Source organism: Pygocentrus nattereri, chromosome 13 (genome assembly GCF_015220715.1).
Source record: "Pygocentrus nattereri isolate fPygNat1 chromosome 13, fPygNat1.pri, whole genome shotgun sequence".
Lineage (NCBI taxonomy): Eukaryota > Metazoa > Chordata > Actinopteri > Characiformes > Serrasalmidae > Pygocentrus > Pygocentrus nattereri.
Window position 1 is genome coordinate 34,315,103 of NC_051223.1, and position 25,628 is coordinate 34,340,730.

At 37.9% G+C, this 25,628-nt stretch overlaps 1 protein-coding gene across 2 annotated transcripts in view; it reads right to left on the reverse strand.

Moving 5' to 3' along the window:
- Positions 1-271: 271 nt before the first annotated feature.
- fdxr (ferredoxin reductase) overlaps positions 272-25,628 on the reverse strand; it is a 28,872-nt gene continuing 3,515 nt past the window's right edge. Inside the window, exons 2-12 of one of the 2 annotated variants that reach the window (XM_037544474.1) lie at positions 25,213-25,307; positions 20,809-20,904; positions 19,968-20,033; positions 18,974-19,087; positions 18,548-18,649; positions 17,398-17,505; positions 16,858-16,942; positions 7,773-7,954; positions 6,708-6,879; positions 6,433-6,606; positions 272-1,301 (exon numbers count right to left, since the gene is read on the reverse strand). In XM_037544474.1, coding sequence (XP_037400371.1) covers positions 1,171-1,301; positions 6,433-6,606; positions 6,708-6,879; positions 7,773-7,954; positions 16,858-16,942; positions 17,398-17,505; positions 18,548-18,649; positions 18,974-19,087; positions 19,968-20,033; positions 20,809-20,904; positions 25,213-25,307 — 1,325 coding nt within the window. In that variant the 3' untranslated portion in view covers positions 272-1,170. Of the gene's footprint in view, positions 1,302-6,432; positions 6,607-6,707; positions 6,880-7,772; positions 7,955-16,857; positions 16,943-17,397; positions 17,506-18,547; positions 18,650-18,973; positions 19,088-19,910; positions 20,034-20,808; positions 20,905-25,212; positions 25,308-25,628 lie in introns of both variants that reach the window. The other variant, XM_017701089.2, reaches the window with a different exon arrangement.

Below are 25,628 nucleotides of genomic sequence, written 5' to 3' on the forward strand. Positions count from 1 at the left end.
TGAGTCAAACCTCGGCGAAGGACGCGTCTTCCATGAATGTAAGTGGAATGTTCATCACCATGTTTATTTTTGCATTTGAGACCAAAATATTGAGCTGAGCCTTCTTTTTGAGCCTGGGTGTGCAATATTCCATCCTGATACCTCTGACTTTCAAATGACTGTTTCAGGCTTTACAGGATGACTTGTAGTAGCGCATGCATGCAAAATTATACCGTGCTGTTTCTCTCCTGACTCGGTAGGGCTGCTTCGTTTAATGATCTTTAAAAAAATCTTACATAGTGCAGCTTTATTATAGGGACAGTGAATTTTACCACAAATGTGATACCTCTTTCTCTTTTCCTCTCTGTCTTATTCTTGTACACATACACAAATAATGATGTATTACTATAATTTTATTAAATATATTAAGTATATTACAAAGACAATTATCTCATATAATTAAAAGACAAACACTAAACATATTACTGTAAGGCCTTTTTCACATCTGTCATGTACCTAATTACTGAACATCACTGATCACTGGATTAGGGTTCTTGAGGTGGCTGTGGTGCCGCCCAGCTTAGAGGTTTCCCTGCTGGATATGATTAACAAAGAGCCAAGTTTCATTAAGAGTATTAAAACCAGCTGTTTTAAGCTGTGCAAACCTTGTAAACCTTCAGATGCTTTTAAAACTACTATGCTTTGGGGAAACCTGGCGCCATGTAATAAAAAAGTGGTAAGATGAGGCAAAATGATAACAGTGCAAAAGATGAATGTAGGTTTATGGTCCCCATCAACTGTGATGATGATCTCATTTGCTAACTACTGACCCTTGTGCTCATTATTGACAGTTTTCATTTCTTTACATTTTTTTTTCTTTTAAAAGGTATAATGGGCTTTCACAGCAGTTTGACTTGACGGGTACTGATTTACTGCAAGAGTAAATACTCTTTTTTAATCCAAAAGTCATGTGTATTGAAGTTGCCAACAGTTACATAAACTGTTCAATTTAGCCAGCAGCAATTATGAACTCCAGGACTGGATGTGAGGTCCAGAATTGAAGACATCTTGTCTACACACTCTACATCCGTAAGAAGAAGGTTTAAAAAGGAAGCTGGCCCCTTTCAAATCAAACCTAGAGAATGATGAAGTGGGATTTGTTGAGGTTGTTGAGAACTGTTCCAGCTGTGTTCAGGACCAAGCTACTGCCAGCATATCTTTCACATCAAGAAACTTCTCTCTGGGCTTTCCAACAGCTGTTCCTCTCCGCACTTCTTCCAAGTTTATTTTCTCCCACTCTGGGAAGGAAACTGCTCTCACACCTGACGACATAAACATGTGGAAACATTAAATTAACAAGAGTTATTACAAAATACCCTAAAGACATAATTCAGCAAAATAATTCAGCATAATCCAGTCTTTGTCCTTGTGTAAGCAAGTAACAGCACCACTGAACAGACAACAGACAACATTATTCTGGGTGATCAGCATCGAACTCATTTTTCCCCCCATCCCAACTGTTTCACTTTCTCTTGAGCCATCACAGTAGACAGTTTATAGAAAACAAAGGCTCTATAATGTTCAGGTCAGAAGAAGAGACAATATACAGAATGTGTGTCGTGTGTGTGTGTTGAAGCAAACCTGAAATCAAAACTGATCTTTATAACTTTAGTTAATGTCCCAGGACATTTACTATACACAGGCATGATTCATCGTTCGGCTAGTCTTGATCCTTCCTTTCCTGGAATCTTTCATCGAAATGTAGTATCTTTTGTCTGCCTGTAAAACATCTTCCGAGTAAAAATATGACTAACCAAAAATATCATGCTTCACCTCCCACCCCCACCCATCCCTGAACGAAACATTCAGCTACCTCAAAGACCACAACTAACACCGTGTTTCACTTGGAAAAAATTAGTATGAAGAAATGTTACAATTCCTATATGATTTTGTGAAATCTGTCATTTCTTTTGGTTTATATGTGTATAAAAACATAACACGTCAAAACTTAAGAAGCGTGACGGAAGTACAATCAGGGCACAGCGGTCATTGTGTTTTGAGCTTATTTTGACCTGTTGGACATACCGACCCAGCGCAAGCACGCGGTTCAACGTCAGTGCAGCAGCATAAAATTTTCCTACATAAATGATGGAAGAAACTCCCAACTCTAACCAAACTTTGTGTAAACAGTCAATACTGAAATATCAGGGTTCTTGCACCATTTTAAAAGTAAAATTTAAGGCTTTTAAAGACATTTTAAGACCTCAATACATATAATTTAAGACCCAAAAATGTCATAAAAATTATTTGGTAGAAAATATTCAATTTATTGTCTCCCACATTGGAAATCAAACCTTAACTTAATTGTTATCAACAATCTTTTCAATTTTGTTCCATTGTGATGCAGAACAGAGCCAGCATAAGATACATAAGCTGCATTACATTAAACAACACACTGACTTGCATGTAGAAACCATACAGAATTATAAAATAACACATAAAGCATACTGCGTTGTAAATAAGCTAAAAAAAAGTCCTCAAAACAGCTTGTTTGCAAAACAACACAAAATGTTATCACATGAATCTTAGAGAGAAACCAATGAACAGGTCAAATTCAAGAGGTCAAAATTCTCTTCAAGACATGTAGCGTAGCTCTGCCACTCTCTTCTCAATTTCATGGTCTAGGTCCATCAACTCCCCTCTCTTGTCCTTGCATCTTTTTCTCATGGAGTTGGATTTAGTGATGAGCTCTGCCATCTTGAAACAGGTAGTGCAGGGCTTTCAGAACTTTTTCAACTTGCCAAACCGTGAAACTATTCTTGAATGAGTTGTGCATTGTGTGAAGGCCACAACTTCCAATTATTTGTAGTTGGGCTCCACCACACTGCTCTCTGTGTTCCTCTTGTAAGAGTTCAACAAACCTACAATTAACACTGGGCCCATCCATCGAGAGTGAGAGCATGTTGTTCAGATTCAGCTCTTTTGTACCTTCCTGCACATATAAGGGGTGGAAGGGGTTATAAGTTCAATGTGCCAGGTAATCCACATTAGATTAAAAAAATGGTTCCATTAGTGTAAGGATACTACTACTACTACTACTACTACTACTACTACTACTACTACTACTACTACTACTACTACTACTATTACTACTATTACTACTACTACTACTACTACTACTACTACTACTACTACTACTACTACTACTACTACTACTATTACTATTACTACTACTACTACAACAAATAACAGCTTATACAGCAGAGATAAAAAAACATCCATCAAAACACCTGACATTTTAATTGTGATAATCACAAGTATTCTTTTGCTACTATTTGTTATTTTAACGATTTCTTGCTTATACATACACTCATACATCATACACATTAAAATAATTGTGTGTGTATTATTATTTCTACAGGTTCACTAACTGGTAAAATCATGTATTCTGTGCTAAAATACAACAATTCTTACTTACTTACTTACAACATGGCTTGATTCTGCATCTTAAAGAGTTAATTTGCAAAACAGATAAAATCCATGTGTTATTGATGAAAAAGCTTGCTTTTTATTGTGCTTTGCAGATTCGCAAAAAAACAAGGTTTTTCAAATTCAATTTAATTCATAAGTCATGTTATTGTGCATTGAACGCACTATCAATAAAAAAATACATATTTAATAATAAAAATGGAGATTTGGAGGTTTTTGATGGAGGTTTTTGCAAATGAACTCTTTATGGCTCTTAGGTGAATGTTTACAGTTGCTATAGCAACAAGTGACAGCCGATGTTACCAGCTGTTAGATAGATTTGCCCAACAGTCTGAACAACCCCCCCCCCCCCCCCCCAAAAAAAAATAAAATAAAATAAATAAATCACAAAACGCCATATTTCAACAAAATCAACTACCAACAGTTACACCCCTTAAACTCTGAGCTAACGTGCTGCGAATAGAACAATGGTATACAATTTCAAACACAGTCGTAAAGTTTTTAATAGTCGACTGAGAGGTGGCATCTGAACTTGCAACATTAGCTGGAGCTGCAAACAATGCAGGGATCAGCCCGGGCTTGCTCTATTTAACTGCGGCCATATACCGCAGGTGCTTTCCTCCCTTCATGTGCGACTCGACGGCTTTGACCCCCATGGTCCCTAAAGAAAACGTTTTTTTGCAGAATTTGCACATTGCCTCATTTTTGTTTTTGGCTGGTGCCAGCCACATCCTGAATGCATCCTCTTCCATCCATTTGTCGTTAAATTTGCACTTTCCCTTCCTTACACGCATCACCGCTCACCTCGACAACCGCGAAATGTCACGCCGTCCGACGTCAGGCGTCTGTCGCAAACGTACCGTAAAGCGATTATGCGCAGGGGCCTCTCATTTTCTACACCTTGTTTGTACAAAGTTAATCAATCAAATACACACTATTAGATGCTTTACCACTGTTTTTCCCATCGGCATTAAACTCACCATCCGAATATTTAATACCTACAGCAAATTTACGGTACATTTAAGACAATATAAGACCTTAATTAATGATATTTAAATTTAAGACATTTTAAGACTTTTTAAGGACCCGCGGGAACCCTGAATATGTACACTTATACAGTTGTCTCTGTCGTCTGTCTTTGCTGAATTTATATAAACTTTCATTTCATAGTAAATTTGTCTTTGCAAGTTCATGCTTATGAACAGAGACCTATAGATCAATATAGTAAAGCAAAACTCATTTGTGAACCTGTGTTTAAAGCAAGTTTGTGTTAAATTTAAACTTGTTTAAATTTAGAGCAAAAGTCTTGTTAAAACAAAAAAAACAAAAACAGTAACAGGACATTAGAGCCATAATTAACCTTTGATTACTTTCACTTTTGATACTTATGTACATTTGAAGGTGAATAATTTTGTAATCCCTTTAAATTCACAAACATCAAAACAGTGTATTCACAACCACCACTAATGCACCTGCTTCACACTCACAACAAAAAAGGCAGTCTTACCAACCAGGAATAACTACCATATTAACTCCATCTACTACTGTGGCTAGAGTGTAGTATACTTTTGACTGAAAGAAGAGACGCGACTGCGTAATTTCATTCAAGCCATCTGTCCATCAGTTAAATTCTCAACTGACTCAGTACAAATGCAGTTTAGGTTATTTGTAACAGCAGTAACTTTCAAACTGTTACTTCTTTCACACTCAGGTGTGATAAATCCTTTAAACGGGACTTTTTCCCTCCTCTCCCATCAACATCACAAGTTGGCATATTGATTAACTGAATAAATATGTTCATTAATTCCACAGAAATCACAGATTTTCATTAATCATGTAAAGCAAATGAGCTGAGGTACAAGAGGGAGCATGGTCATGTCACCTGGAGCTAATATAGCTTCATCAGGCTTTATAGGTTCTCAGAAAAGAAGCTATGTATACTCAAAATGTTATGTTTTGAGTTCTGAATATATATTTATAGGGCTGGAAAAGTGGTTAAAGCTATATTAACAGTATGACTGGTCCCCTTTAAGTTACAGTACATCCTCAGCTCTACGTTCTGGATCTCTCTACTTCAGTAGTTCACTGTATCTGAACTTAATGCCTGTTCTGGCTTAGTTACCTCTGACTTAGCAACTTAATAGCAGAAAGAAGTAGGAAGAAATAGCAAAGTTTAAAAAATATTTCCATTTATGAACTTAAAGATAAATGGAAATATAAAGTCTGTAAGTATTAAATTATGATTTTTCTGAAGTTGTGTGATGCTTTATGCCTATTGTTTTCTATTAGCACTTTTTATTATTAAACTTAAACATTACAAATTTAAAAACATTCATATTTATCAAAGCTTCATTACAGGATATTTGAACTTTGTAACACTGTCTAATATTCAGAGGAAAAATAGGATTTATAAAGCATTTTCAAAGTAAACTGTCGCTTTTTAAGTGCTATTTTGTGTAGCTCAGTGAAGTGTGTAATAAAATACATACACAGCTTATTTATGTACAATAAAACTACTAGACAATAAATACTTCTGATGTGTCTTTCAAGAATCTCAATATTCGTACTGAATGTTCTTTTCTTTCACTTATTTCACAAAATTAAATGTAAGGAACTCACAAGAAAACACAACCACCACTTGTTTATCTGGACTTCAGGCTATATGCTTGTTGCCTGCCAATCTCTGCTAGGGAAACCTAAATGAACAGTGATGCTGCTATTTTAGATTAGATTTATACATCTATACATTATTCTATGTGAAGTTTGTGAAATTTAACATCAGTGAGAATTTTAATATACGGGTTATACTGTAAACTTGTTAAAGTTAAATAATAAATACTAAATAAATTAATTAGGTACTGATGTTGTTACTGACCACAAAAGGGTACTTTGTTAACTTTTATTAGCCCACTTCTTCCATCTCAGTTCAGCCATAGTGTATATTTGTGTGTTTGTTTATAATACCTCTTTCTTTGAGTAAGGCTGTGATCTCCTGACCACCAGGTTTGTTCACGGACAGGTTCAGCATTCCTGAATCCATATCCTTCAGTAGCATTCGTGCTGTATCAAAACTGTCATTCATAGTGGTGGCGATCACGCCGGTCGGACCACGCTTTACCCAGCCACTGCAGTACAGCCCTGCACAGACACACACACCAAGTTACCAACACACACAAACGCATAAAAACTTACACGACATGACAAACTAGTGCACATGCACACATTTATCTTCCTGCTACCTGCTGTGTCCTTCACTCGTCCCATGTTGTTGGGAACTATGGCGCTGCGAGGATCAAAGGGCACACATGGATCAATAGGTAGACTCTTATAGCCAATGCTGCTGATGACCATACCACACTCTAGATCCTCCGTCTGGCCGGTGGGCACAGCTTTAGCGTCCTCCCCAGAGCCCTGTACAAAAATACATTAGGACAAAATCAGAAAAGCCAAAGAATTGAGTGTTTAGAAAAGTTCTGATAAACTGAAAGAAAGCACTGAATTAAGTTTTCAAGTAAACTGCACTCCTTTCATTTTTACTGAAGATAAAAAGGGATACTAAGGGCTCTATTTTAATGCCAGGAGAAGTGCAATCTAACAGAATGATGCCAGTATAGGACTAATTTGGTTGGACATAAACCCATTCTTGTCCATCTGCAGTGCTGATAGTCAAATTATAGTGATAATGACAACGTAGGTGCAGGGGCGCCACAGAAGGTCTGACGTTCCAAGTGCTTTTACCAACTCACTTTGCTACAAAACCACACTTGTGTTACTGCCTCCTCAGACCCACTATTATCACAAGCACACACGGAAAAAATTATTTTTCTGGCTTCACGTACAGGTGTAAAGACGTCCAATATACACAGTGGAATTTTATGGACAATTACTATTACAGACATACTACAAACATACAGACGGTAAAAGAAAAGTCAAATCTTAATATTCTACAACCGCATCATATCTTTATCAGAATTAATTTTGCAATTGAGATCTAACCTTTTGACAAGGTCCGAAAAATTGGAGGATTCCAAACAGCCTTTCCAAACTTACTTGAAATAATTATTTCAGGTTTTATGCAGGGACTCACAGCTGTGCAAACATATATTTTAGGGTGTATTTTTCTTGACTCAGTAATGCTATTCCTTCCAATTTCAGCAGAGCTATTCAATTTCAGAACTGCGGACTACTGCAGGCCCATTGCTTATTCATAGGACAGCAACAAAAGATGTCAAACATGTTCATATAACATAAGTAAAGTGTAAAACAAAGTGTAATATGTGGTAATCGCAACCTCAAACTCTAACCTCAAGCTTGTTGACAGCCAAACGAATTCCTGCAACTCTTTTCCCATCTGGCCCAGGGAGCACTTCCAGAGGACTGCGAAGGAAACGGAAGCCCCAGCTCTTATTTGCTTTATGTTGTCCACTCTCCGTTTTCACCGTCTTCATCATTAGCTCCGTCAGTCTCTTCCTCGGCCTGGGCAGGTCTATATATACACAAACACATACAGATATCTGAAATAAATCAGAAGTAATGACGTCGACCCACTCTTCTTGTTTTGAGTATTTATATGGCCGTTCATGAGAAAGAACTAATAGATCTTGGGCTTATGAACTGTGGCCTGAGGTCTGTACACTGTTGTGTGAATGTATGGTAGCGGTGTTTGGAAGGTGGGAATCCTTTTTGTTTTATTGTAAAGCACTTTGGTTTTAAATGTGCTATATAAATAAAACTTACTTACTTAGTTCCTACTTATGTGCTCCTCTTTTTAACCCCAGCACTCACCCTTTTAAACTCAAAAACACTGGTCCCTTATCAACAAATCATTGTAGAAAAGAAGTGAGCCATTCTGACCATCATGAATGACGCACGGACTACACCATGTCTGATTCAGGAAACTGTCGTACGGCGAGAAAGCAAGTGGTGATTAACTTGAAGTGATTAATCAGATTTAGTACGTGGAAACAAGGCCCTATGCACAAAATTATTATTTATTTATCATCTCCAATGGATATCATTTATCCCCATATACATGTCATTTTCCGCACACCGTCTTTCAGGCAGATCTTTTAAGAGTGAGCCAGAAAAATGTATTCAGCTGCCTGAGCAGTGGTGGACAGGGTACACAAACTATGTACTTGAGTAGAGATACCAAGGGTAAAATATTAGTCCAGTAAAAGTCCTCCCTTTAGACCTGTACATACTCAAATGTAAGTATCGAAAGTAAAAGTACTAAAAGATTAATTACGGCTCTGATGTTCTATTACTGTTTTTGTAACGACACTCTTGCTTCATTAACTCATTTTAGGTGTCACTCTTCGTAAACCAATATTTTAATAGAATGTTATTAATTAGTCACTGATAATACTTAAAATGATCATAAGCACAAAACACTGCAGGCAAACAATTTCCAAGTTTCAGTTTAAGATTTATGTGCAAATTAGTTACAAGTTTAATAAAAACACTTCACAAATGAGCTTCCTTTACTATGTTGATCTGTAGGCCTCTGTTCATAAACATAAACCAGACCAAACCAATTTACTATAAAACGAAATGGTGTTTGTAGAAATTCAGTCACGACTGCATATGTGGACATATTTCTATATTGTGCTCTATTTACACAAAGTTAGGTTAGTTCATCATTTATGTTGAACAGACTCTCCCAAAATGCTGTGCTGATGTTGAACTGTCTGTGCTTGCACTATATCGGTATGACCAACAGGTCAAAACAAGCTCAAAACAAAGTGACTGCTGCGCCCTGATTGGTGCTCTTGCTTTGCGCTTCTTTCTTTTTGACATTACATTTTTATACACAAAGGAATCAAAAGGAACGACAAACACAGTTTTCGCACGATGTAGTGGAGTAACAAGTAAAATATTTCACTTTGAAATGTAGTGGAGTGAAACTAAAACGAGTCCTCCCTCCCTCCCTCCCTCCCTCACTCACTCTCAAAAATATGGTCTGGCTTTAAGTTTAAGTGCAAAATCAAATTTAGTCTGATGAAAATAACAGCAGATCATTTTGTTTGATCCCCCATATGGACAAGAACTATACCAGTAACAGTCCTTGGGCAAGACTCCTAACACTAACTTCAGGCAAAGGTAGCATTAGGAGTCTTGCCCAAGGACTTATTGGTACAGTGCTTGCCCAGCTGGTGGGTAAACATTATTGGTCAAAATGATCAAACTGTAAGTCACTCTGGATAAAAGCATCTACAAAATGCTATAAAAGTAAATGTCTTCATGGGTGGAGTTCAGGGGCAAGTAGGACATGCACTGTCCCCTTACTGGCCAGAGCTTAAATATCTATACAAGTTACAAAAACTGAAAAGAATAAAAGGGAAAAAGAACAGAATGCAGCCTTTTTCCCCCCAGATAAAGTGATGTGATTGTGTAGTGTGAATGTTCACATACAACACTGGCTGCTTGAGTGATCATGTTGCAGTAAGAGAGATTCAGCTGTACGTGGGAAGCTTTGTTTTAAATAGCTTGATTTATTTTAGGCTGGTAATTATTTACTGTATTGGTAGTAAAAGGCAAAAACGTCTTTAAATGGAACTCATAGCATTTGTTTACAACAATGTGCATCTAAATAAGAACATCCACTCTGCTTTAGGGACTGCAAAATTAGTATTAGTATCTTAGTATTTCTGTTATTTTCTATATTTACTATTATTGTTATTATATGTTGTGAACAATAACTTTCATTATTTAACCACGAATCAGGCAGTTTTCAGGCTGTTCAATATTACGCTCCAATCACCCGCACTTCCACCAGATGCAGGTTTGAATGTACAGATACAGCAAAGATGAAACTGATGAACAACAAAAAAGTCTGAAATTTGCGTCTGTTCATTTTTAATCACATTTGAATGTTGACCATTTTGATAAGGGCCATTTCCTATTGCTACAACATGAATCAGTCTCAGTCTCTCAAGCAAACCCCTTTCCCTATTCCTAACTGAAGTTAAAATCAGTTGTAGCATCCTTATCCTCTTATAAAAACTATTATAACTATGTTATAACACACACACACACACACACACACACACAGATCCCCCCCCCCCCCATCCCCCACCTCCCCCAAACCGATTATCCTTCTGGGTAGTTGTGGGGTGCTGGACCCTATCCCAGCTGTCATTGGGCAGAAGGCAGGATGCACCCTGGACAGGTTGCCAGTCCACCATAGGGCAATAATAATAATAATAATAATAATAATAATAATAATAATACAGACAACAACAAATAAAAAAAACACAACAACAACAACCACAACCACAACCACAACCACAACAACAACAACCACAACCACAACCACAACAACAAACTATAAAAGATAAGCAATAGATTTTTAAAATTACCATTCTTTTAAAGAGAAACTTGACTGGCTTTGGTCTAAATCTTGTTTTTCTTCTGCCTTTTTTGATTTGCTTTAACATGTAGATCTTGTTTTAACCTGTGGAGGCGCTTTGACTCTGTGTGTTTGTGTGTGTGTGTGTGTGTGTGTGTGTGTGTGTGTGTATACACATGTCACTTTTTTTTTTACATTTTTAACTTCTGGCATTTTTTTTAGATAAATTGTTATGGCTGTATTGATAAAAAAAAAAAATACAGTACAGACCACTGAGTAACAAAAACATCAACACCACACGAGGGTTAATCATGCCATCTAATGCTTTGCTTTATTTAAACAACAACTTTCAAAATGTTCTATGATGTTTTTACATTGAACTAAATTTTCTCAAGAGTTATTCAGTCAAAAGTTTGCAAATGATCACCATCAACAAAAACTCACCCCACACCCCTCCCACCTCCCACCTCTAGTGTTATTTTAAACACTTAGGCAACAAGTTGTGCAACAACATGATTAGACTCATTTTCCAATCATGTTTGTTCAAAATATAGTGGTCACTAAATTGTGAACCAGGTACTGTGAATCAAGTTGATTCTTACACCCATATCTGAATGTTCATTTAAATGCTGTCTGCAGTCTCTTGTTTATGTTGGCTGTACAACTGTATGTTTCTATCTACATCTGTTTTTGTGACTTTTGGAAAATAAATATTAACCGCATGCGCAAATGTTACACATCATAATTAGGTCATTTTCCCCCTAATTTTGGGATTTTCCTCACAAAGATAGTGATGCATGTTTATACAGATTTTGTCAGTACTTATCCAGCTTCAGAGCACGTGCACACACGCACACACACGCACAGGGACTTTTTTTGATTAAATCTGTCTTTGTAAATATGGACTGATGTGACTTCTACATGCACTTTCACGTTCAAGCTTGGACTAGGAATTAAACTCACTGGAAATACTTGTTTAGCAGATCTAAAGTAACGCCTACACACACACACACAAAAGTCCCTAAGTTTTCCATCGACTCACAGAAACATTGGCAATGGCACACTGCAAATACTTGGCACGGGCTCTGGGAAAAAGGGATTGCAATACCACATTCAATCCTGGTGACAAACTTTTTTTGTTTAATTATATTTCTCTTATCTTTGAACCAACAAGAAACTTGGTGATGGCAAAAATGACAAACACTTAAAGAGCAACTGCACTGATTTTTCAAGAAATTCTACATCTTTAAGTGGTTAAGATGTAAACAAAATCATTTAATGTGATTTGGTGTTAAATAGAGTCGGAATTGTTTACAGTGGTGGTGATAGGATCCAAACATCCACCTCTAAAAGCTCCCTCATAGAAAGTTTTGACAGGATGTGTTTAGTTATACGCTGCCTGATGCATGAGACATTGTTATATGATAATTTTGGGATTAAGTTTATTATTTTTTTTTATTCATTTGTTTTAATCCATTCATGGCAAAGGGATACATGAAGGTTGTTGTAAGGCAAAATCCTCAAAGTCCTCAGAGAAAACTTTTTCAAATGCATGCATGTTTTACCGTGAATAGGGCTGCCCACCGCTCCAGGCAAGTGTGCTCACTGCCCCTTGTGTGTGTGCTCACTAGTGTGTATGTGGTGTTTCACTTCATGGATGGGTTCAACGCGGAGGTGAAATTTCCCCGTTTGTGAGATTAAAATGTGTCTCTTAAACAATCATTAACATTGTATAGAAAAATACAGAAGACATGCAAGTTAGTAAATGGGGCAGTCGTGGGCTGGAGGTTAGGGAACTGGCCCTGTGACCGGAAGGTTGCCAGTTCAATCCCCAGGGCTGACAGCACATGACTGAGGTGTCCTTGAGCAAGACACCTAACCCCAAATTGCTCCCCGGGCACCGTGGATAGGGCTGCCCACCGCTCTGGGCAAGTGTGCTCACTGCCCCCTAGTGTGTGTGTCTATTCACTAGTGTGTATGTGGTGTTTCACTTCACGGGTGGGTTAAATGGAGGTGGAATTTGCGCGTTTGTGCGATTAATAAAGTATCACTTAACTTAAATAAAATAAAATGCCTATATTTCTGTTGTAGACATGTGACCACTGGTTCCGTCACCACCACTGTCAGGAAATCTGAGTCTGCAAGTTTCTCTACTGTCAGCCACTTCACATCAAAATCATTCTGACTGACTGCTTACATTTCAATGAGTTATTCAGAAATAAAACCGTGGAATTGCCCTTCTAATAACAGAAATTAGTAAATAAAGCACTTAAAAGAAAAAATGCACAATTCATCTTAAAAGCAGATGCTTGAAAATAGACATAGTTCCTGAGTTAACTAAGCAATTACAGCACAATTCCTCTTAGTGTCATGTATACACATATAATGGCACGGTTTCTTTCAGAATGACAGGGCCCCTCAGTTTTCTCTATGAACTACAGTTGTTACTATTTATTTAAAGATCAGCAGACTAGATTAGCTTTGCATGTATGAGATTAATCAGCAAGCTTTTAGAAACTAAAAGCTAAAATTCTCTTACTTAGCCTATTTATCTAATTACACAGATTTTTTTTTTTTTACATGAAATAAAAAAACTTTAAGAGCGCTGAAAAAAACTGCTCCACGATGAAAATAGAAAATTCAGGTCAACTGTACTTATTTTATGAACTGAACTGGGCAGAAATGTAACTTTATAATCTTCAAAAAACATCCCAAAACATCTCATTCTTAAAATGAGTAAAGGTGTCTTGAAATGTCTTCCTAGTGGACATCTGAGATGTCTGATGTATGCCAATCTAGTCAAGTCTGTTGATCTTTAAATGAAAAACATGATCACTTTCTTTTTTCAAGATCATCCAGCTTGTTAATAACTAACTGTTTGCATAAAAACTACAAAACTTCTAATTCGCTGGCTTCTTGTTTTAATTTTCCCAATCCACCTTAAATTGTGCAGCAGTTATTGATGCTTGCGGTACGTTTAATGCGGCCCTGCGCAGCAGTGACTTAATGTGTGCTGGACTTGAAACAATGCATGCTTGTTAGAAACTCTGACTTTCATTACCACTGCAGAACATCATGTCACATTACATTGAAATCACACGGGGCAAGGCGGCAGCAGTTTCATGATGTCAGAATATCACTCTTGTTGGCTGAGATCTCTAATGACAAACATGACGCGTCTTTTGTATGTTACGTTTTAATTCTAAGAAAGTCGGATTTGCCATCTCCTATCTCCAAATACCACTGTTGTAAGCTCAAGTCAAGGGAAAAATAATCTACACTACACTCTTGCAGTCATCAGCAGTTCACCTTGTCAGCCAATCTCAGGCCAAGTCGAAAGCAACTGCAGTAATTCTAATGCCTCAGGCGCCAGAATGCAACTGCCAAAAAGCCAGCAAATGTCCTAATCAAAAAATGTTACAGTAATAAAAGAATAATTAGGATATTCTGATGGACTAAATCACCTCATAGGGAGGTAGGTAGTAATATTAAGCTGAGTATGTACTGAATTAAACAAACATGTGACCAATGACTTTCAGACGTAAAACAACACCCTATGTGGGCCCCAGATATACTTGGGTTTATTTTGTTAGGGTTAGAAAGCAATATGGACAATCGTCTATATAGTGTTAATTTCTGTTTTTACTATTTTCCCCAATAATAATTACTTAAGATTTACTTTAATTGTAGAATACTTCTAGATCAGATAATTAGTAGGGCTGGTAGGGCTTTCTGGAACAATCTATAAATGGTTTAGGTCTCATTTAGAAGGCCGGAGCTCCTTTACTATTATTGCCAGCTATGAGTCTGATACGGTGGCTATGGCATGTCGAGGCCCCTGTGTCAATGTATAGAGCACATAAATAACTGGACTAGGTAAATTTTTCTTAATTAAATAGAGATTACTGTGTTTGTTTGGCAACAAAGAGAATATAATTTATATTTGCAAACGCCTCGATTCCAAAATCTTGGCATTCTAACAGTCTTGGGTCTCACCTTCACTAGCCATATCAAAAGAGCCACCAAAGCAGCTCCCATCTTAAAAACAAAGCCAGAATCAAAGGTTTGGTGTTCTAACAAGACCTAGAGAAACTCATCCACACTTATTTCCAGCAGAGTAGACTACCATAATGGTCTCTTAACCGGACTTCCCAAAAAGAACATTAGTTAGAATAGATTCCAAAGTTCCGCTACTAGTCTATAAATCACTGATTGGTTTCTGTACAGAATGCATCTCTGTTATGTTTAAAGATGTGAATTTTTGCCCATACTGCCCACTACTACTTCTGGGCACAACACTATAAAAGGAAGAAATCTCAAAACTGTTCAAGGACCCTGAAACATGCCAGCGACTGTAGAGTGAGGTGGGTTGAAGTTTTTAAGGTCACCATGCCAAATATATAAAGCTCGCTAGCACTGGGCTGTGGATCAGTGAAACGGTGTTCTCGAGAGATACCCTTGGGAAGAGGTTGCGATCTAAAACATTAGTACTTCACTTCACCTCTCTAATGCAGTTGTGGCTACATGAATAAATAATTTATTTAAATTTAATTTAAATAATTGTAACTGCTTTATACCTGATGTTTCATATTACTACCACAATCACCGCCACCTTACTATATTCTTAAGTACTTAAATCGGGTGTAGATACTGTAAATTCTCTATATTGTCTTAAATTATTAGTAAGGTGTTTATTTTTACATAAATGGTTGCAACTGTAACAACTGCAATTTCCCCCTGGGATCAATAAAGGAATCTGAATCTGAATGAAATAAAATCCTCACAAATATGTTAAAATATCTAAAGTAAAAGGCTTCTCACAAAAGAAGATTTCCCTAAGATTATTAACAGCAACACAAGCCACACTCTGTCATAATTGAAATGCTTTTAAACTCCCCAAAACAAACACCCCCACAGCTTCTTTTCCACAGAGGAATGTAATGAATTTCAGTATTGTAGTGAGGTCAGAAACCTGCTTGAAATTTGTCAAAATAACCATTTAACGTTAGAAAATCAAACAGGAGTCGTGCATTGATGATCCTATTATTTTCACCGTGTGTGCTATACATGGATCATACACTGAATTATTTTAAACTGTAGGCTCACAGTAATAAATTTATTTAAAAATAAATTCAGGTATTTAGATGACTTACACAGATCTTAACATCATTCGTCTAAATATCGGAATTTATTTTTTAATACATTTATTACCATGAGACTTCTTTCAGCTGCTCCCTTTAGGGGTCGCCACAGCAGATCATCTGCCTCCATCTTGCCCTATCCACTGCCTCCTCTACTTTCACACCAACCATCGCCATGTCCACCTTCACTACATCCATAAACCTTCTCTGAGGTCTACGTCTTCTGCTTCTACCCGCAGCTCCATCTCCAACATTCTTTGACCAATATATCCACTATTCCTCCTCAACACATGTCCAAACCATCTCAACCTGGCCTCTCTGGCTTTATCTCCAAACTGCTCCACCTTCACTGTCCCTCTGATCTGCTCATTTCTAATCTTGTCCATCCTTGTCACTCCCAACGAAAAACTCTTCATCTTCATCTCCGCCACCTCCAGCTCAGCCTCCTGTCTTTTAGACAGAGCCACAGTCTCCAAACCATACATCATAGCAGGACGCACTGCTGTCTTCTAAACCTTCCCTTTCACTCTTGCTGCTATCCTTCTGTCACACATCAGCCCTGACATCCGTCTCCACCCACTCCATACTGCCTGCACCCACTTCTTCACCTCTTTTCTACACTGTCCATTGCTCTGGATGGTTGACCCAAGATATTTGAAGTCATCCACCTTTACGACCTCTACTCCTTGCATCTTCATATTACCGTGAGACTACAGTTTAAAATTTGATTTTACTTTTTGTCTTTCACAGACTACGTTGACAAAGTAAGCTCCTATCTATTTAATGCATTTGGAATCAGGAAATATTTGCATGGCCTTATCAAAGTGATTTTGAATGATTGTGAGCATCTCATTTTGACTACATGTCACTTGCTACTGTTCTACACAGTTTTCCTACCTTTCAGAGCCTCAGATATGCTTTCAAAGTCAGCGGGAAGCATGTCAGCTGCAGTATCAGGAAGGTTAATCATCTCCCTCACCTCCTAAAGAAGAAAGAGGACACATGTAGTTGGCAATTTCAAGACACATGTTAAAACTACACTTTCAAGAAAGCCTGACATAATGTCTGTGTAGCTATGGCACCTCACCAGGGCTTTTTAGCAGATGCAAAGTTTGGCTTCCAAAGGAAAAACATTTTCAAGTAAGAAAAGTGTTCATTGTACTTCATTTTGGATTTAGGACAAACATCTTTTATGCAGATGCTTTCACTGCTTTTACCAATCAGGGAAATGTAACAAAACTTGGTCTGTCTGCTGATGTAGGCATGCAATGACGAGAGCGAGAGAGCGAGAGAGAGAGAGAGAGAGAGAGAGAGAAAAGACAAAAAAAGAAGAAGAAGTGGTAAATCAAGGTGGAAGAGAGAGTGAGGGTGAAAGAAAAGTGAAGATAAAGACGAAATCGGACAGAGGAAGAGAATAAAGAGGGAAAGACGTCGTACCTTAATGGTGCATGCGATTTGCAGAGGCCCCCTTCGTCCCACTATTAGAACCCTGCGCACTCGACTGGCTGCAAGAGTATCTAGCGCATGTTGGGTAATATCGGTCTTCTGTAAAAATAAAACAGGTTTTACTTAGTGGAGTTAAAATAACAGTTACCCCATGATGTCACTGGGATCAAGGCCAATGCAATACAGGAAATGACAGGAAAGCAGGCATAAAGGGCCTTTGTGAACAAAAGTGTAAAAAGTGTCAGAGCAAAACTCTGTATGTTTCAGAGTAACCAATAGTGGCACTGGTCTGGCCCGTTCAGCTCTTTGGAGAACTTCATGAAAGAAAAAGTGTGGCTTACATAAGCACGTACCACTAAATAAACTACACTTATATTCCTACAGAGACACACTCTTAAAAATAAAGGTTCCTAAATTGTTCTTAGCTTGGATGTGCAGGACATAACTGCAGAAAAGTGGACCTTGGTGCAAACATTACATAAATGAAAAATGCAAGATATAGGCTCTTTACCTGGTATAGAATCTTTATGTGATGTATTTTAAACTAAATATACATGTATTGACACAAAGATGCAAATAAATATCTGTAGTATATACACATATACTACAAAACCCTGCTGGTGTCATCCTATATAAATAAAAATGTATGGCCACGACTTAGTAACGCGTGGGAACAAGATAATTGAGTCATGGCCACGACTCAGTAAGGTGTGGGAATGAGATTCTAATGCATGGCCATGACATTGCAAGGCATGACCTCGATCCCACACTTTACACAGTTGTAAATTATTGCATTGTGCATTATTATAATTTATATGGGATGTCACCAGCAGGGCTCAGTAACATACAGCTGTGAGCTATTTTAAATAATAAAGTTTAGTTCTGTTCTCTCATCAGTGCCTCCAGCCATTTACAATGAAGTAAGTAATTGATTTAACATGAAGCATTCATTAGCCCTTCAGAAACACAAAGTGTTGAATGATAACCGCAGACAATACTTGACTGCCATGACGAGAGGTTTGGAAAGGGTTCAACAAAACCAATGAGAATCTATTTATTACACTTTTAAATACAATTTTCTCGGGTGTCTAAAACTTGTGCATGGTACTGCATATATTTGGCGGATTTTCGGTATAGCAACCTTCAGCAAGTCCAGAGGAGATAGCAGGATTCTGGCCACGTCCAGCGCCACATTGCCTTGCCCCAAAATCACCACCGTCTCACAGTTCAGATGTGGCTGGAGCTGGTTGGAGAACACATGGGAGGCAAACAAATTAGAGATGGAATCTAGACATTCTATAATAAGCTCTGAGGCAATGCTTCCCCACTTGGACCTCATGTGTCTGCAGATAGTCCTTATTTGTGCTTTAAGGGAGTTGGAGCAAAAATGTAGGCTGTGTCTGAGGGCCCTGATGGAGTTGGACAGGAAACTCTTCATATCAACCTCTACTCTTAGCTGTCAGTGACTCCAGCACTGCATAGCTGCATACTTTATATGATGTTACATTTCAAGACTGTGCCTCAAAAGCGGTATGAAAGGGTGACTCTTCAGAAAGCTCTGAATTACCTCTTTGTTGCTGGGAAGTCCGTTGTACCATCCAACAAAGTCTCTGGCTGAGAACACACCAGCCAAGCCTTCCCCTGAAACTCTCATAGAGCGATTTGCTTCTGCCCCATAACTCTGGACAAACAAACAAGAAATTTCATCTTTGTTAAGTGGAGCATTATTCCCCAATTCAATGATGTCCATTTATTACAAAGCTAAACATATGTATATGCTTGACTTCAGCATAAACAGGATGATAACAGGATGAAAGCTATTTACAGCCAGTAGAAATACACGGGAACAGCAGTAAGTTTTGACATCTAGGTTTGAAAGAATGTATCATTTATCTAACAAAATATTTCTAGTCTTTGCATTTTTTTTATTTACAATTGTGTTATTAATCAAAATATAACACAAAACATCTTTCAAATAAAATTTAAGCTTAACAATGTAGACTGTATGTGCTAATGACTACATTTCATTTTAATAAGCTGACAAAAATAACAGAAAAACAATGTCAATTCAGGGCATCAAATAAACTGAAACTATGATTATATAATTACATAATGGTATTATGTACATTCGTTTAATGGAATTATCACTGCAACAAAATTGCATAATAGTACTAACAATAGCTGTAGCACTACTACTACTACTACTAGACATAAAATCAGGTGTGGATGCACACATTGATCTGCAAAACTCAAATTTCAGACTGTGATTTAGTGGTTTTAGTATTTCTATAGTTCTTTTCTTTAGATCAACTGACAGCTTTATTACATGACACAAAAGACTTCAGAACGGTGAGGGTATGCATGTCTATGATTGTGCAGCAGGACAGCTAAATTTTAAAATGTGTTTCTTGCTCTTGTGAGTCCAAGACAAATCTCCTCAACAAGGTGTATGATGTATATTCAGTCCAATTTGATTCAACTCAATGAGTGAAACCGGTCCTCACAAGTACAACAGCGTGGTAAGCTTTCCTTAGCTCCTCCACACTGACATCCGTACCCACGTTCACGTTGCCGTAGAAATAGCAGCGCTCGTGCTGGGCCGTCTGAGTAAACGTGTTGATGACGTTCTAGGAAGAAAAAAAAAAAGATGGAAGGGGGAAAAAAACAATATATGTTAAATATTGTTTTTAAACTGAAATATTAAATACGAAGTTGAAATTAACTCAAAGGAACATGAATTGAGAGATAAAAAAATGAAGGGACACAGCAGAGATAAAGTACTTTGTGTCCATATTCAGAACCTGCAAGTTTGGTTGGTTTGTCTTGAAAGAGGTCAAAAGAGGAGCAGGTTAAAAACTCCCCATTGAAGCTTGGGGTAAATAGATAGTGGGCAGGTAGACGGGTGAATGTGAGTGAGGCAATATGTTGAAAACGTGAGTTAGATATCTTTCTGAAAAGCACAGGGAACAGCAACGGCTGAAGATTTCTGGAAAGTTTTGTGATTACAGCTTTAAAGCTAAGAAAACAAAGCATTGGATGGGATATGCAATGAAGACTGATAAGAGACAGATTATCTAAAACTTCACAAAACCCAGAATAAAAAAAATTACCCAGACTAATTGTATGCTTATATTGGCATTGTGTGTGGTTACACTGTGTCAGCGTGTGGTTATTAAAATAGCTGACCACAGCTTTCAGCTACATCAAGTTTTATCTGTGTTGTTCGCAGGAAGTCATACTATGCACTAAACCACATTGACAAGTCTGTGCAACCTTAATGAACAGCTGGATGTAGTTTGAGTGGGCAGAGAGAAATGGTCAAAACTGAACATCGAAATTTTTTTTTTTTCCTGATCTTGCTTACTGGCGTCAGCTGTTGTCCCAAAAGCAATGAAAACTGACCTTGACTTCTGGGTGATCTGGGGCCACTCCAAATCGAACCAGGCCAAACGGAACAGGTAGTCGCTCATAGACATCCACAACCATGTCGTCCCGGGCCTGAGACATAGCACATATACTTTCACACACCGCATAACAACATAGCAATTATTCTCTGCTGAGACATGGTGCACAATTTTTATTTTTATTTTTTTTTACGTTTGATTCCTCCTTTGGACACCGTCAGAAATTCTCAAGATCGTTTGATATTGTCCTCAAAAGAGATCCAGAAATTACCTACATACATGGCTTCATATCCACTCAAATTCCACAGCCATGAATATTAAGCTGGGAAACATTATTTGATTTAGATCAGATTAGCACATAACGGAGTATGAGTGATCACAGTATAAAATGCAGCCTTGTTTTACAGGTCAACCTGTCTCAGGGACGTGTAGCAATGGCGGCATTTCAGTATAAAAGTAAAATACTGGACCCTCCCTCAAGACTTAACTATAAGCTCGAATGGTGCAAATAATCCTTGAAGGAAAACAGGAAAAAAAATTACAGTAATTGCACCACTACTGCAGCAGTTTAATTTACTCCTATGTTTATCAGTGTAACCTTTCATGTCTGTAACATACTTCAAAGAATGTTTTTGTAAACATCTGAACGAAGCAAGTCTATTTTGTTAGCTTGCCATGTATGTCCTGCCACACAAATTGTGCATGACAACCTGTATTGCTGCTGATTACTAGGCCTATTCTGCAATGGTTTTCTTTTTCACTCATGTGTTGTGCTCTGTTGGACTGAGAGAAGGTAGATTATTTGTTGACCACAGTGCATAAGCATTAACCCATGCAAGAGGCAGGGGGTGGCAGGGGGAGGCAGGGAGAGTGAATTATAAAGATGTCAAAAGAAGAAGCGACTAGAGTGCAGGTAAGCACTCTAAGCCCAGGCTTAAAATTACAAAGAGCATCATATCCATGGGTTTAATTGAGATAATAGTGGGATTAAAAAAAAGGAAGGCTTAAAAAAGTGGATAAAAACACATAAGCGGGAACCATGACAGACCTACCATCAAAGTCTTTGACTCTACGTTAGAAATTGTAGGAGGAAGAAAGCATTGAAGTCTTAATTGAGGTCCATGAAGTAACAAGCAAGGGATGAAAAAAGAAGCAATGAGGAAGGAAAAGTTTGAATATCTGAAGAGCATGTTGCATCAGTACACAGCACCTGGACGCTTGGTAACAGAGAAGGAGAGATGCTTTTGAGAAGTCACTGCTACCTCTAAACATGTTATGTTCACAGCATAATAACTAGGGCTGCAATTATTGTAACTCCCGTTGAGGTAAACAACAAACTGGAACTTCACGTGTAATATGACTATGTGCAGTACTGTGTAAATTAATTAGATACCTAAACAAACAGGTTAAAGCTATTTATCTGGGCAATCTGCATGTTGACAGTAAAAACACTATAATACTGGAATAAATGCAGATAAACAAACACCAGAGGAATTTCTTGCTTTTCAAAGAAGTAGTCAAGATGTTGTGAGATGTAAGGAGGGTTGGTTCTTCTCGATCCCTCTGGTCAATGTATACCTCCAGCATTCTTATTACACAGGTATTGGATGAAAACTACAAATAATGCTGGGCTGCAAAAAGCAGAGATCTAGAAATGGATAAACGAACATGATGTCAGGCATAAAATCTCTATTTACTGTTATTCATGTTTATTTTATTATTAGTATTTTCTTGAGCAAAAAACACTTGGTGCTCAATTAAATAGCTTTTTGAATATAATTTAGACACAGACTCTCAGATTACAAAAGTTAGGCTGTCATTATTGTTTGCATAGCATAGTACTATAATTTACAACCCAAACTCCAAAAAAAGTTGGGATGCTGTGTAAAATGTTAATAAATTTAAATAAAAACAGAGTGCAATGATTTGCAAATCTCACAGGCCCATATCTTATTCACAATAGAACACAGAACATAAAGTGCGACATTTTACCATTTCATGAGAAATCTCAACTCGTTTAGAACTTGAAGGCAGCAACACATCAACAAATCTAAAAAAAGCTGGGACAGGGCCATGTCTACCATTGTGTAGCATCACCTCTTCTTTTAACAGTGTGTACATGTCCAGGAAATGGGGAGGACAACAGTTGGAGTTTTGGGAAAGGAATGTTGTCCCATTCTTGTCTGATGTAGCATTCTAGCTGCTTAACAGTCCTGGGTCTTCTTTGCCGGATTTTTTGTGATGCGCCAAAGTTTTCTACTGGTGAAAGGTCTGGACTGCAGGCAGGCTGAAAGAGACGCTGTCTGGACGGGAGCATATGTTGTTCTAAAACCTCTATATACTGTTCAGCATTGATAGTGCCTTTCCAGATGTTCCAGATCTGCCCACGCCATAGGCACTAATGCAAACAAAACCATCAGTAATGCAGGCTTTTGAACTGTGAGGAGGATGGTTCCTCTCCACAGGGTACGGCGGCCAGGGTTTCCAAAATGAATATCAAAATTTGATTCATCTGACCACAGAACTGTTTTCCATTTTGCCTCAGAACATTTTAAATGAGCTTTGGCCCAGAGAAGACGGCAGCGTTTCTGGATCATGTTGACATGTCTTCTTTGCATGATGCAGCTTTAACTTGCATTTGTTGATTGCATGGCGAACTGTGTTCATAGACAATGATTTCTGGAAGTGTTTGAGCCCACGCAGTGACTTCCAGTACAGTATCATGCCCGTTTTCAGCGCAGTGCAGCCTGAGGGTCTGAAGATCACAAGCATCTGTCCCTTGTGTACAGGGATTTCTCCAAATTCTCTGAATCTTTTGATATTATGCACTGTAGATGGTGGGAAATCCAAAGTCTTCACAATTTTTGAACAATTTTTCTGAAATTGTTCCACAATTTTTACACACCGATTTTAAAGATTAGTGAACCTCTGCCCATCTTTGCTTCTGAGAGACTCTGCCTCTCTAACGTGCTCTTTTTATGTCGTCACATGAGTTAGTTGCAAATTGCTCCCCCAGCTGTTTTTCATTAGCACCACTTACTTTTCCAGCTTTCCGTTGGCCCGATCCCAACATTTTTTTTTTTTTAGATGCATTGCTGCCTCCTAAGAGCATGAGAGAAGAGAACTAAAGACTAAACACCTCTCCTCCTGTGAGAAACTACCACTATAAACATAGAGTATCAGGGGTCAATCCAGTGAGAATCATTAAAGGGCATCTCAAAAGAAACTTAGTTTCCTGCATATGCTACCATCTGCTAGCTCGTCTTAAATGTTTATGCATCAGAGAAGTAGTTTAAATGCATTTCATTATACTTAACTCCCCGTATATGTATAATGACAAAGTTGAATTCAATTTAATCTGTCTAGCGGTCACTGGTCTCTAACCTACAAAAAAAATAGTATCCAACTGTAATGTCCTGCATCACCTCTCTTTATAAACAGGCATGCAGATTAAACCATCTTTGGTCATTGTTATTCTATATGCTTTTATTAGGAAGCTCAATGAAATGAGTAAAAAGGCGTTGAATATTCATCAGTATCAGCAGGATTTTCTTCTGCTTCTCATTTTCTGAAGCATCATTAAATCTCTGTTTCAGCTGTCTTAGTGGTTTACGTTGTAGTATTTATAGTTAACACATGTAAACTACAGGTAAAAAACTGAAACCGTTTTTCTTGACCTTCTTGCAAGTGGACTAATTTCGGTGAACTTGCTCAGTAGCATTGTTTACATTTTTAAATGTTTATCTTTCGTTTCTTAACTCTTCTCTGCCAGACGCTATTGTGAGCGTGCCTAGCTACTTCTGCACTCATCTTTTTGTGGATTATAACAACATAACATTTTTTGGAAAATTGTTTTATATGTTGTATCATAAATTATTATGCTGTTATACTTAGACACTAATAAATACTAGTGTTTCATTAGTGTGGCTGAGTCCTAGAACACCATCTGATTCTGATTCTCACTATCAAAAGAGAAAGCGGGAGAGAGAGAGCCTGTCAGTCACGCACAGAGAACACCATCTGATTCTGATTCTCACTATCACTTAGAGAGAAAGCGGGAGAAAGAGAGCCTGTCAGTCACGCACAGAGAAAGAGAAAGAGAAAGACAGCGATCATCAAGATCTTTCATCAGCATGCTGGTCACCACCTGCTGATTTTGGCACACGTTCAATCATCACTATAAAAATCAATGCTGGAAGAAACCTTTCATTCATAACTTGGTCCATGTTGACAAGAATAATGCTTTTACTAAACTTACCTGGCCTTGTCCTCCCACTCAAAGCTCCAACAGGAGGTTCACAGCAAAAATTATTCTAAAGCATCCTTGGCTTCCAACCACATGATGCTAATTTTCTTCATAACTCATTGCTTTGAGAAAATGTGACACAGAATGGGAACTAACCTTCAGGAGATGTTGTGCTGTGTAAAACCCTGCTGGACCACCTCCCACTATGCACACCTTTGGTCCTGGTCCGCTGGCTGAAGACAGCCTCCGAGCTAAAGAGGAAACAAACAAAGTTCGGTCCTATTCCTTCTAATCGTTTAGGCAGCATCTCTCTCTCTCTCCAAACTAGCTAAAGTAATCTGCAATTATCTCCAATCTGGATTGGTCTTTGTTTTGTTTTTTTAATCCAAGTTCCACATCCTGATCCTGGAGGACCACTGTCCTGCACATTTCTGTGTTTTCCTGCTCTTATATACCCACATCAGTTAAGGAAGGCCTTGTTCTTTACCTGATGTCTTGGTTCCAGTGTGTTAGAGCATGGAAAAGACCATAATACGCAAAAAAAAGGGGTACTCCAGGATCAGGATGTGGAA